General features: G+C 39.2%; 1 protein-coding gene across 1 annotated transcript in view; it reads right to left on the bottom strand.

The window, feature by feature from the left end:
* The window catches only part of LOC136882006 (G-protein coupled receptor Mth2), a 224,162-nt gene that overhangs the window by 142,652 nt on the left and 66,281 nt on the right, over positions 1-15,229 (bottom strand). The window contains exon 3 of the mRNA XM_067154495.2: positions 8,179-8,364. Within this exon, the coding sequence (XP_067010596.1) occupies positions 8,179-8,364 (186 nt within the window). The remainder of the gene's footprint in view (positions 1-8,178; positions 8,365-15,229) is intronic.

The following is a 15,229-nucleotide window of genomic DNA, read 5'->3' on the forward strand; positions in this document are numbered from 1 at the left end:
CCTCACTTGGCTGAATTAATCACAGGCCACGTATATATGTGCTGTTGCTCACGCGTGCAAACTGCGGCGCAGAGTTCCTGTGCACAGTGCATCGGCCCCATTCGGCTCGGCTCGGACCAATGCTTCGTCTCTGGACTACTCGTATAATCTCAGCTGAACTCGGCTCGGATTTGGAGCGCTACAGAGCAAGTGAGGAAGAGGGAGACAGGCGGAGCGAGCGAGACAGGCGTGGGGAAAGAGAGAGCCAGCGCTATTGCTCCAAATCGATGAGTGGGGGTCTGCACTCTGGGCAACCAAGCGAAGTCGTCTTTTGCACCGTGCACAGTGCATGCACCCTGAGAGGCCCTGATCTAGAGTCTCAATTAGCCCGGATTAATGAGGTTCTACTGTATGTCTATGTCGGTTGTACACACCACGACTCCGTCCAAAGCCATGGTCGTAAATCTTGGCGTTCTTTTTTTTTTTTCACTACCGCACCATTTAGAGCATTGTATTCTGCAAAACTTCAACTGTTATACCAAAATTACGACACGGTAGTACCATGCTTCCACCCTGTAATGGTATTTTGCCGCTGTTTCTCTCGCCTTGGCTTCTTGTCAAGTGCTTATCATAATAGTGCAAATGAATAGAGATGAATTCGATAGTTGGCGACCACGAACATCACAAAGGCCGTTAGAGGAGAAAATAGAAATTAAGTCTTGGAAAACCAACATTGGTTAATAAACCTCTACAAACAATTGTAATTTTAATGGAATGTTTACAGTAAGATACAAAAGTTGAAAACTAGAAAAGCAGCTGGAATTGATAAGGTTTCGGGGGATATACTAAAGACAATGGGTTGGGATATAGTACCATACCTGAAGTACTTGTTTGATTATTGTTTGCATGAAGGAACTTTACCAAATGAATGCAGAGTTGCTATAATAGCTCCTGTGTATAAAGGAAAGGGTGATAGACATAAAGCTGAAAATTACAGGCCAGTAAGTTTGACATGCATTGTATGTAAGCTTTGGGAAAGCATTCTTTCTGATTATATAAGACATGTTTGAGAAATTAATAACTGGTTTGATAGAAGGCAGTTTGTGTTTAGGAAAGGTTATTCCACTGAAGCTCAACTTGTAGGATTTCAGTAAGATATAGCAGATATCCTGGATTCAGGATGTCAATTGGACTGTATCACGATTCATCTGTCTAAGGCATTTGATAGGGTAGATCATGGGGGACTACTGGCAAATATGAGTGCAATTGGACTTGACAAAATAGTGACTGAATGGGTGGCTCTGTTTCTAGAGCAACAGATAGGGAATCTGCCACCTGGGCGACTGCCCTAAATGCAGATCAGTAGTGATTGATTGATTTAATGTTGGTTTTTTTTTAAGAACAAGACTGATTGTGCAGTTGTGATGGAAGGAATACTCTGTTTTGTTTACCGTGTGTTTTGATAAATGTGCTGTCAGCAACGACAGGAGATTTTTCAGTTAATGAGCAATATATTTCAGTTTGGCACCGTCTTTAAATATTTGGCACCTCAAAAGGCTTGACTACCATTTAGCATAATAGTAATTTCTGTGCATTCTTGCGAAAGTGAGGGAAGTTCCTAATGTTAATCACTGTAATTGAATATTATGCAATCCCGTACACATCAAGTCTTCGACTGCCACTGAAAAGCAGGAAAAACGCACGCGCACCCAGAATATTGTCTTCCTAGCTAGTATGACCACAACACTATCTCATGTTATCACAGGAATTATGTAAAGCTGATTACTCTGTGTTACTGCCACTTCAATGGTGTCTATATTTACTCTACCCGGAATGTTATCTACAGTAGGTATGAACTCGACATTCCTGAGGTACGCAGCTATCGCCTTCCAAAATACTCTGATGATTAGTCTAGAGCTGAGATTTTACGATTCACTGTAAGCGTTTCCAAGTATGATGAGATCATCGTCCTTAAGAAGTTATGCACGGGGAAACTGAGACTCTGTATAAAATAGACTTGCCAGATTTTCTGAAGGGCAGTAAGGGACACTTGCCATTTTTTTGCGCTGTTGTAAGGATTAACCACCTAATTGAGAAAATAAGGAAAACTATAGCAACACTTAAAATAAATAATTGGAGCATACAATTGAAATGGGTGATAAACTAGCAAAGGAAGCAATACAATTACGACAAGTTGCTACCGCTTTTTCCCCCACACCTGTGGGGTCGCGAGTGCGAACTGCGTCACACATGTGGATTTGGTCCTGTTTTACGGCCGGATGCCCTTCCTGACGCCAACCCTACATGGAGGGATGTAATAACTATTGCGTCGTGTTTCTGTGGTGTGTTGTCTGAATATGATGAGGAGAGAGTTGGGACAGACAAATAGACACAGTCCCCGAGCCAGAAGAATTAATCAGAAGCTATTAAAAATCCCCGACCCGGACGGGAATCGAACCCGGGACTCTCTGAACCGAAGGCCTGCACGCTGACCATTCAGACAACGAGTCGAACTACGACATATTATCCATCAACACAGTTAAAAGTAACCTCAGGAAAGTGTCTATTTACGAATGGCAGCGAAAATGGGAAGAGACTTCAAAAGGTACAATCACAAAGCAATCCTTTCCTGCAGTTGAAGGTAGACTAACAAACAAAATCAACCTAACGTCAAACGTGTCAACAATAGTAGCCGGCCATGGACACATCGCATCGTATCTGCACAGGCTTAGCATTGTACACAGTCCCGAGTGTTCCTGCAACAGAAGACTCCAAAGAGTAGACCACTAATATTCGAGTGTAGTGAAATAAAAAGTGAGAGAGAAATGTTAATAAACAGTGTCATTATGGCAGGCAACTGGCCAATGCAAAAGTCTGTCCTAATCAAAAAGTGTTCAAAACCATACGCAAAATTTGTGAACTATATAAACTTTCAAGCATTGAGAAAAAGTCAAGACCAATAGCCATGACCAAATAAGTAAGATTAGTTAAGTGCATGTAGTGGAGCATGCAGAGAGTGTATAGAATAATAATAATAATAATAATAATAATAATAATAATAATAATAATAATAATAATAATAATAATAAACTGACTTGGAAAGAAACTGTGTTGAATAGATTAATGTTACTATGTGTTAAAAAGTAAAAAAAATAATTAAATTCAAAATCATTATTGATCTATATTTAACGCAGTCGCCCAATTGGCAGATTCCCTATCAGTTTTCTCTTCGATGATTTCAAAGAAATTGGAAATTTCTCAATAAATTATTTCAACCCCTAATTCCTTTTCCTATTATAAAAATATTTACCCCAGCCTGTCCTCTTGAATTCCAGCCCTATCTTCATGTTATGATCGTTCCTACCTTTAAAAGCTCCACTCAAACTTATTAGTCTACTAATTTCATTCCACGCCAACTCACCACTGACAGCTCGGAACATACCACTCACTCGGGCATCTCGTCTCCTTACTCCCAAGTCTTTCCAATTCTAAGTTTATAACATTTTCGTAACATTACTCTTCACTCTGAAATCACCAAGAACAAATCTGCTGCTTTCCGTTGTATCTTTTCCAGTTCCCATATCAAGTAGTCCTGATGTGAGTCCCATACACTGGAACAAGACTAACTGCGGTCTCTCCAGCCCTCTCCTTTACATCCTTACTACAACCCCTAAATACACTCATAACCATGTGCAGAGATCTGTAACCTTTATTTACAGCCTCCTTAATGCGATTGTCCCAATGAAGATCTGTCCTTAAATTATCACCTAAGTACTTACATTGATCCCCGTAAGGTTCTATCACCCCATCAATTAAAACTAAGAGGACTTTGCCTTTGGGTGAAACTTACAACCTGACTTTGCTCCCTTTTACCATCATTCAACTTGTGAAAGTTGTCGAGGTCTTTTTGCAGTCGCTAACAATCCTGTAACTTACTTTTTACTCTTTACAGTACAACTTGATCAGAAAAAAGCCTTATCTGTGATTCCAGTTCTTCGCTCATATAATTTGTATACATAAGAAATTAAAGGTCCAATAATAATGCCTTGCGGGACCCCAACCCCTCACCTGTCTTATTCGTTACAGGATCAAATACTACTTTACCTACTCTAATTCTCTGAGTTCTACTTTTTAGAAATTTTGGCCGTGCTGTTAGGGGCGCGCAACTGTGAGTTTGCATCCGGGAGATAAAGGGTTCGAACTCAATATCGGTAGCCCTGAAGATGGATTTCTGTTTGTTTCCCATTTTCACACCTGGCAAATGCTGGGGCTGAACCTTAATTAAGGCCACGGGCGCTTCCTTCCCACTCCTAGGCCTTTCCTATCCCATCGTAGCCTTAAGACCTGTCTGTGTCGGTGCTACATAAAGCAATTATTTAAAAAAAGTAATTATAACTCATCCACTAGGGCCTTGAAATAGGTGTGCTAGCTCAGGTAGTAAAGGTGTACGTGGAAGGATGTTGGTTCGATTCCTAGTCAGTTAGTTAGAATTTATGAATGATACTACGACTTCCTTCTTTTCTGATATTTGTTTTACGAGTTCGACACTTATTTGTCTGCATGTTTCTGTGAAATTCTTATAGGCCTATAATAAAATAGTAATAGGTATTGAAAACCTAATATTCTGCTGCTGGTTCTTGGTTATTAACAACAAAATCTAACATAGTAGCGCTTAACTTGTTGTAGCATACCTACATGTTCGGTAGCCCTGAGTATCAACAAGTTATCTTCTGAATAATCGCATTACGCGCTCCACACTACGTAACTGAACCAAATTTATTTATTTATTTATTTATTTATTTATTTATTTATTTATTTATTTATTTATTTATTTATTTATTTATTTATTTATTTATTTATTTATTTATTTATTTACCTTCTAAGATGGTTTTAAATTTGAAAAACTTCGGGCACGTTTTGCTCGAAACTCTACTTACTGTACTTTTGACAAAATTTATCGTCACACACATTTCCATAATACGAGAACGTTATTTTACGCAATAACTCTGTTGAAGATATACTATCAAGCTTACGCTCGTAGTTGGTCGGACGTCGCACAGACCGCAGCACAGCAGAATCGGTCTCGAGAATCTCGAAATCTGTGACTTCAGTCTCGCGAGTCTCGAGCGAGAGATTACTCTAGTCCTGTTCACGCAACAGTAGTAGAATGATTCAATGGTTCACCACTTACATTGCGGATATCTTCGCGCGGTGTGACTGCTGTATGTTAATTTCTCGCGGGTGCCGTGATACCGCGGTGCACAAGACTGCCAACCTGTCTACTTAGGAATTAAGATGAATTGCAATGACCTTTTCTTTCCTGCCGGCCTCTCGAAAGGAATGTGTTCTAACGACAGTCTACCAATCATAGAGATTGGCCTGGACCGCTTTTATTACCGTGCGATAGCAGCGCATTCTATGTGACCTAGTGGTGAAAAGGTGAACTGATTCATATTAGCACCTTTTTCTTTCTGGCTGGTGGGCCCTGGACCAAGATGACTTTTTTCTTGCTATACGATAGCAGTGGTGGTGCGGTGGGCCTGTGGTGAAAAGATGAAATACCTTTTTTTCGGTGAAAAGCTTAATTAAGAATGCCGGATACGAACTAAGCCTACTAAATTGTTCTTGGTAGATAACGCCCCGAGATAGAAACAGAAGTGCATCTGTCCATTGTTGATTCAAACCATCAACAAGCTAGCGGCTCTGAAGTAGAATGATGACGACCTCTATAACTGGACGGGACACCCTTCCATAATTCCCATACCCACCTAGCGTAGTGGTCACCCAACATAACTCAAATACTGTGGCAAAATCTGTACCTTGGGTACATAATTCCTACCTACAGGAAACATTTTTATATCAGGTTACATGACAACATTGTCGTGTTCACATCTTGTATATAGCAATGAACATTCAGTCCACCTTCACACTCCTCCCTTAGATACTTAATTATATACTGGTGTCAACTTAGGCGAAGGATCTCCCGCATGGTTCTAAGAAATCCACAGCTGTGTAAATATGTGTCTTCGCTTATATAGATGCTAGCAACTCCAGGAAATTCAAATGAATAACTTATCAAAATCTATGCTTACATTGTACATAATCATGTCACCCTTGTAAATTTTATATATTATATAAAGTCATCACAAAAAAGGTATGAAAGTAACATACAAACAGCAAAAACACTTAAAAAATAAAAATTAAAAGTTAAAAATTAAGGGGGGAGACCTAGCTTAACACGGGGAAAATAGGCCAATATTCATTCGATTGCTATATATGCTACAAACGTTGTTGAAAAAGGCTGCAAAATCCCAGTATTTGCATGCTTCAGAGCAATCAGAAGCAACTTCAATAATGTCAAAATTCTAATTATAACATTTTCAAATTAAATGTTCAAAATTTCCCGCCTTTTTAACAATATATCAAGGTTTCCTTCACAACCCTCTTACTGATTCACGGATAATTATGAATTTTTCAGAGTTTTCTTCCCATAGTGTTGTACTACAATCTTTACCTCGTTCAGATCAATAGGATTTAAATTAGATTTTATATAACATTTTTATTTTTTTAAACTATAAATATTTTCTGGTGCTCGGAATAAAAACGCGACAAAAAATCCAAATCGCAGTCTATGCTAATGATTGAGGTTCATATTGTAGCTGGAGTTTTGATACACACTTTTAAAAAAGGAAAAGTACAAAAATTCTTATAAACTTGGAATTTATAAGGGAAACTGATATATTAAAAAAAAGTCGGGAAATTTTGAATATTTTATTTTAAAATACTAAAATTATTAAAATTCTGACATTATTGAAGTTGCTTCTGGTTGCCAGGAAGCATGCCAATACCGGCAATTGGACTTGACAAAAGAGTGACTGAATGGGTGGCTCTGTTTCTAGAAAACAGAACTCAGAGAATTAGAGTAGGTGAAGCTTTATTTGTCCTGTAAAAATTAAGAAGGGAATTCTTCAGGGCAGTATTATTGGACCTTTATGTTTTCTTATATATATCAATGATATGTGTAAAGAAGTGGAATCAGAGATAAGGCTTTTTGCAGATGATGTTATTCTGTACAGAGTAACAAATAAGTTACAAGATTGTGAGCAACTGCAAAATGACCTCGATAATGTTGTGAGTTGGACAGTAGGCAAGGGTATGATGATAAATGGGGATAAAAGTCAGGTTGTGAGTTTCACAAATAGGAAAAGTCCTCTCAGTTTTAATTACTGAATTGATGGGGGTGAAAGTTCCCTTTGGGGATCACTGTAAATACCTAGGTATAAATATAAGGAAAGATCTTCATTGGGGTAATCACATAAATATGATTGTAAATAAAGGGTACAGATCTCTGCACATGGTTATGAGAGTATTTAGGGGTTGTAGTAAGGATGTAAAGGAGAGAGCATATTTGTCTCTGGTGAGACCCCAACTAGAGCATGGCTCCAGTGTATGGGACCCTTACCAGGATTACTTGATTCAGGAACTGGAAAAAATCCAAAGAAAAGCAGCTCGATTTGTTCTGGGCGATTTCCGACAAAAGAGTAGCGTTACAAAAAAGTTGCAAAGTTTGGGCTGGGAAGACTTGGTAGAAAGGAGACGAGCTGCTCGATTAAGTGGTATGTTCCGAGCTGTCAGTGGAGAGATGGCGTGGGAGGACATCAGTAGACGAATAAGTTCGGATGGTGTCTTTAAAAGTAGGAAAGATCACAATATGAAGATAAAGTTGGAATTCAAGAGGACAAATTGAGGTAAATATTCGTTTATAGGAAGGGGAGTTAGGGACTGGAATAACTTACCAAGGGAGATGTTCAATAAATTTCCAATTTCTTTGCAATCATTTAAGAAAAGGCTATGAAAACAACAGATAGGGAATCTGCCACCTGGGCGACTGCCCTAATTGCAGATCAGTATTGATTGATTGATTGATTGATTGATTGATTGATTGATTGATTGATTGATTGATTGGGATATGTGCAGCAATTGTCAACAACAATTGTAGCATATTTAATAATCGAATGAATATTAACCTATTTTTTTTCCTTTGTTAAGCTGAGTCTCCTCCCTTAAAAACAACAAAAAGAAAATAACAAAATGTTAAAGTGGTCAAGAAGTTCCACTGTTGTAAATTAATTTTTCTGGTTCGAAGTAATATCAACCAAACAAAGAAAGTTCCTTTACGTTGTATAATGTAGTACTTACCCAGTGTGCTGCACACACCATCACTGAAAGAGGAACTTCCAAGTTCGACGCAGGCCAGGAGGACGTAGGCTACGGCTAGACAAGAGCAGTAGGACGAGACCGCCTTGCCGTTCAGATCTCCAAGTTCAGGTATGAGGTAGTAGACCAGCACGGTCACTAGGAGGAATGGTACAGAGATCAGACGAACTGCAACACAATAATGATAGGAACATAAAGTGGGAATTCGAGAGGACAAATTCATTCATATTCATTTACAGAAAGAGGAACTAGGGAATCGAATCATTTAGCAAGAGAAACGTCCGATAAATTTCAAAGTTCTTTCAAATCATATAAGAAAAGAGTAGGGAATCTGCCACCTGATGGACAGTCCTAAATGCAGATCATTCACAGTGTTGCCAACTTAGCGGATTTTCCGCTAAATTTGGCGGAATTAGAAGACTGTCGGGCGGAGAAATATATCATTTAGCGGACAGCGGAATTTTTGACGGAATTCTAGATTTATTATAGCGGAATTCAGTGTTTTATACATTTTACGTTCTTTGTTAATTTGTACTCCAGTCTGTCTCCGAGCTATTCCGCATTTTCCTTGTCAGGAGCTAGCAGTCACATGAGGAAAACATATTATTTAGATTTGATGTTATGAGATCATGGCATCATAAACTTCTAAAGCATGGGGGAAAGGGTAATTATCTCTTAGTTGACGAATGACGACAGATAATTAAACAGAGAGAGTAGCATTTATATTTATGCTATGAAGGAAGACCGTTTAATAAACGGGCCTGTTTTGTGTGTGGCCCTAGGGGATTCACCTAGTTTGCATCCAGCACTAAAACGCCTACAAGTTTTAGCGCGCCGACTTGCAGGTAGGGGGTTAATTCCAGTGAAACTCACAGATCAGGTGAGGGCAGACAATTACTTTTTATTATTATTATTATTATTATTATTATTATTATTATTATTATTATTATTGCTAGTTGCTTTACGTCGCTCCGACACAGATAGGTCTTATGGTGACGATTGGACAGGAAATGGCTAGGAGTGGGAAGGAAGTGGCCGTGGCCTTATTTAAGGTACAGCCCCAGCATTTGCCTGGTGTGAAAATGGGAAACCACGGAAAAGTATCTTCAGGGCTGCCGACAGTGGGGTTCGAACCCACTGTCTCCCCAATACTGGATACGGCCGCACTTAAGCAAAGCTATCGAGCTCGGTTTTATTATTTATTATTTATTATTATTATTATTATTATTATTATTATTATTATTATTATTATTATTATTATTATTATTATTATTATTATTTGATATCGCATTTCTTGGCGGAATTTTAGCGGATTTTAAGTAGTATTTAGTGGATATTGAAAATATAAGTTGGCAACACTGTTCATTCATGATGGACAGAGAACGTTAGCTGACCGTGCACCCGACAGTACGTCCGTAATGACGTACATCATTACAGACTGTTATGCTTTTCAGCATTCAGTCTGCAAGCCTCTGTGAATTTACTAATCGCCGCCAAAATCTTCTATTTGTAACTAGTTCTGGGGCCTCGTTTAGTTCCATATCTGTTATCTTTAAATCCAGTGGCGTATATTGAGGGCTACCAAGGCTACAGAATACTGTTAATCGCAACTGCGAGCTCACTGCATTAGCTTTTCTGGGAGAACACACATCCTAACTAATTGAAATTATCTACCTGTTCCAGCTTTGTAAACCCAATGTGACATTCTGTTCTGTTGGATTTCTTATTGACTGACATCAATTTAGTCTTGGACAGGCTAATTCTCATACTATACTCATTGCACCTTCTTTCAAGTTCCAAGATATTAGACTGCAGGCTTTCGGAACAATCAGCCAGTAAGACCAAGTCGTCAGCATAGGCCAGACTGTTTACATTTTCAGCTAACTGAATCCCTCCCTGCTCTAATACATCAAAAGTTTTCGGTGACGGCCTTAAGGGGGGAGGTACACCTTTACTGGTCAAAAAGTATCATTTTTCAATATTTTTTTTCTCTATAGAAAAAACTTTTCTCGTTAATATGTTGAAGGAATTTTGTAAATATCTCTAACGATATTCAAGATATGTCCCGTAATCTGCACACATGTTACGCAGCTTGTCCTTTTAAAGCAGACAATGACCACACCCACTTGCTCTACCAAGTGAAAATGAAAACCTACAACCTGTTTTCCAGTCATTGACCGGGTCAGGGATGTGATGAATGAAACATATATAGGCTGTTATTAATGAGTGATAAATGCTATGAAATGATATTGGAGAGTGTTGCTGGAATGAAAGATGACAGGGAAAACCGGAGTACCCGGAGAAAAACCTGTCCCGCCTCCGCTTTGTCCAGCACAAATCTCACATGCAGTGACCGGGATTTGAACCACGGTATCCAGCGGTGAGAGGCCGACGCGCTGCCGTCTGAGCCACGGAGGCTCTGCTCTACCAAGTAATTATTGCAAATGATTTGTTGCCGCTCAAATTTCCCGCTCCATTTCTACTTCTTCCTTGGCACGTATAATCTCTTTGACATTACAGGAACAGGAAATGTCGATAAAGCTTCTGTTTTGTTTATATTTTGGTGGGATATTACAAAGGCGAACCTCGTGTGTACATTCATTGCGAATATTAGTGCCAGTAGCAATTCTTCTCCAAGTCATCAACTACAAATATAAAATGGGCAATCAGAAACCAACTTAAAAAACGAAGAAGCGAAAATTTAATGGGAATATGTTTGTAACTAAGATTAATACTGACACTTCTAAGCCACAGACCTCTCCTAACCTAGAAAGTGCTTCTGCTAAGAAATTTGTAAATAGACCGAAATGTGACAGTGTAACAAACACTAATAATTATGTTAATATTATTTGTAATGTAAATATAATGTTCCGGGAATTACAGAAATGTAATTATTGCAAATGAGTGTGTTTGTGGTGCCAGTGTACATTTTAATGTAAATAGTGTTGTAGGCCTAGGTGGTAAAGTTGCAGTTGTCTGTGAAAAGTGCAGCGAAATCGGATCATTCAATAACTGTGACAGCCGGGCTGAGTGGCTCAGACGGTTAAGGCGCTAGCCCTCTAACCCCAACTTGGCAGGTTCGATCCTGGCTCAGTCCGGTGGTATTTGAAGGTGCTCAAATACGACAGCCTCGTGTCGGTAGATTTACTGGCACGTAAAAGAACTCTTGCGGGACTAAATTCCGGCACCTCGGCGTCTCTGAAGACCGTAAAAGTAGTTAGTGGGACGTAAAGCAAATAGCATTATTATTATTATTATTATTATTATTATTATTATTATTATTATTATTATTATATTATTATTATTATTATTATTATTATTATTATTATTATTATTATTATTATTATTATTATTATTATTATTATTATTATTATTATTATTATTATATATAATTCGCTGGGGCCATCAAGGACCACGTTAAGTCTTGTTGCATTTGGCACTGAACTTCGCCTTCTTTAGAGCCCAAATTTCCCTCATTCTTTGTGAGTGAGCCTGCTTACGCTCCTCTGTCCAAGGGGCACCGTGTCTTCTCTTCGGTTGCTCGACTCGGTTTAGTCCGTTCGTCAATATTTTCTTGCGGAAGAGATCTCTGTTAAGGGCGTATTCAGCTGAGATATGTAGCATTTGCAGGTCTTCTTTGGTATTTCTAAACCAGGGAATTGAGGTTTTGGGGTTTGAATAAAAAAAGTGAAAGATTTCTGTAGTTAACTTTCTTCCGTCCATTCTTTTCAGATGACCGTAAAATCGTGCCCGTCTTTTTCTGATTGTGTCGGTAATTTTCTCTATTTTTCTGTAGACTTCCTTGTTGGATCTCTTTTGATGGATTCCATTTCTGTACTTTGATCCCAAGATTCCTCTCACAATTTTGCGTTCTCTTTTCTCCAGTTCTTCAAGGAGTCCTTTGTTGGCATTTAGAGACAGGATTTCGGCTGCATATAGAACTACTGGCTTCAGAACTGTTTCATAGTGACGTAGCTTGGTGTTTTGGGAAAGGCATTTTTGTTATTATTATTATTATTATTATTATTATTATTATTATTATTATTATTATTATTATTATTATTATTATTATTATTATAACTGTGACAAAATTGGGAAGAATGATATTGTTTATTCTATAAACAGAAGGGCAGTGTATGCTATGAGGTGCATAGGTCAGGGTTTAGCTGCTCTCAAAGTATTTTATGGTCTTATGAACTTGGCACCACCAGTAAAAAGAAGTACCTTTACAAAAACAACAACCGCCTCAGCATTTGCCTAGTTTGAAAATGGGAAACGAGGGAAAACCACATTCAGGGCTGCCGACGGTTGGATTCGGACCCTCCATCTCCCGAATGCAAGCTCACAACTGCACGACCCTAACCACAAGGCCAACAGATTTCTATACCAATTCCGAACAAGAATGTTTAAGTGGTTGTGAGGACATATCGAAGTGATTATGGTAGAAACTCATTTTAATTTTGAAAACAATTCTTAGCAGACAAAGCAAGGGTCCCCATACTACAAAAAACGCAAAGTTAAGCAATTTCCTCAATTATGCCAAACGTTGAAAGGATAATGGACTTGGGAATGTTTCAAATTGTGAGAAAAAAAAATCGAAAATCACTTCCAACCTAAATGTAGTTTCGGAAAAACAGCCTAATAGCGCTTGTTTATTTACGCGTTTTCTTTTTTAGTCAAATCCTAGTCAAATTAACTTATTTACATAATTCTTTCTATAATGTGGTCTTTGCTTCAATACCCTGAGGCATTTTTTGATTTTTGAAAAATGTCCACACTGAAGGGATTAAGTGAAACTCTGCATTGATTCACATTAGCGCTCGTAGTGGTCGAAAAAGGCAAACTCGTAATCTAATCGACCGGATAACTATGATCAAGAAAAGGATTGTAATTTTTAGGAATTACAGAAAACTGATAGAAGAATTCTTAGAACAATTATTAATAAAAAACACCAAGTTGATGGACAGTGGAGACTGTTGCCTAAGATGTTCCGTAGTAACCTGCGTTCTCTTTTAGTAGTTGGTTGACTTGTCCTTTTCGATTCCTGCACAGGGTCTCCGAAGCATATAAGCCTTCCCCGCCTCATGTGATCTGCCACGCAAAGAATGGGAGGAAAACACATTGTCAGCTAGTTGTCGGTGGGGACAGATATCTGATCCACGAGGCGGGGCTGGGAGTGGTGTCACGGGCTGGAGGGGCAGTTTTCCTTACCAGGGGAGATACCACGACCAACCAGTTCTTTTAAATTAGTTTTAGGCAGTAAAATACCTAGTTAGGACGTTAGGGTAGATTGTAGTTAAGGTAGCATTTTACATGTGGTACTGGAGATCAGCGCATGTGTGGGATGCTACAGAGTAGATTCACAGATTGTAATTTAAACATAGAAGTTTTAGATTAAATTAGTTATAGATTTGGGGTAATAAAGAAGTAATGTAACGTAATCTGGTCTAACAACAGTGCTGTAATGTCTTACTTTGACTCCGAAACTCAGCATCTTATAGATGTTTTTAGTCGATTGGACTCTCGCTCTAATTTCTGGATGCGGATATTGGTCGCTTCTTGTTCTAGCCCATTCTCTTGGATTACTTCACTAGGGCACTTCTGAAATATTATATGATTGGATTAATTTTTGTCCACGTCGTGTCTTCAGAGCGTATGCCACAGGATTTCCAATGCAACAGTCCATCGAAGGTCTATGGTAACGAGAGCACTCACGATGTAAATCTAATCTTGAGGAATGGTTGGCCGACCTGTGCATGACCCGCATGAAATGCCTTGACCCATCATGGAACCGCCCTATACGATAATGCGTTCTCGCCGCAGGCTTCACGTAATCCTCGATAATATTTTGATGCATTTTTGCCATGGGCAACCTCGATTTTAATGCACGAACGCTGATCACCTTTTGGAAACACGCTTTTGAGCGGTGAAATCGACACTCTTCACTTCAACGCCACACAACAAAAACAACACTCCCAACTTGATGCTCGTCAAATGCACACTACACATCGACAACAGCACCACTTGACCGCTCCCATGCCCGATCTCCTGCGAGTGTCTGGACTACGTCGCCACAACTCTATTTACAGCCTTCATATATTTTTTACAACCTGCTCTACGTCGCACCGACACAATAGTCTTATGGCGCCGATGGGAGAGGAACTGGCTAGAAATGGAACGTTAAATACATTTAATCTAGATGGCGCTGGACAGCAACACGTCAGTGATGCCGCTTGAGATCCGTGTACGTTATACCGACATACAGGAATGGCACCGGTATGAACTGGCATACCGGATAGATACCGCAACGAAGGAAAAACATTTATGCAGCATATCGTCGCCATTGATGAGACGTGAGTATGAGCCTACGAGACTGAATTAAAGCATCATCGAATGATGCGTCTGCCACCTCCACAGAAATTTCGACAGGAACCCAGTCGGGTGAAGCTTATGCTGATTGTGGCATACACTACGAGGTTGTTGGTCTTACGCATGCTGTACCTGTCCGTCTGCGCAAACGTCCATGTTTATTACGAGACGATCGCCCTATCGGCATGTTGTCATGTTGCAAACAATATCAAACACTTATTGTAACACTGGCATTGGGATAGCTTGGAACGGCCTCCTCACTCACCAGACATGAGTCCTAGTGACTTCCACCTGTTTCGGAAGTTGAAGGAACCCCTCCGAGATCGCCGATTTCCTGTCGTGTAATCCACGCTATAATCAATAGACAACGCGTTGAAGGACTGTAATGCAATTCTACTCGTTAGTTCATTAAACATTGCATCTACTTTATTTATAGCCCTCGTATACATTTAAGGTTCACTATCTTTTTACCTGCTCTTCAGCCTTTCCTCAAGATAATGGTTCTTTTGAAGCCCCGTTTCATCAATAATTTAACGCGTGCTGAATTTTAAACAAAGAGAGCTGGCGACCTGGTTTTTAAGATCACGTTCTATTGATGTCAATGACAGCTTGGATTTGGTAGGATGCCCATGTTGCCACCCATAAACTCCAGACGAAGCCAAAC

Source organism: Anabrus simplex, chromosome 10 (genome assembly GCF_040414725.1).
Source record: "Anabrus simplex isolate iqAnaSimp1 chromosome 10, ASM4041472v1, whole genome shotgun sequence".
Taxonomy (NCBI): Eukaryota; Metazoa; Arthropoda; class Insecta; order Orthoptera; family Tettigoniidae; genus Anabrus; species Anabrus simplex.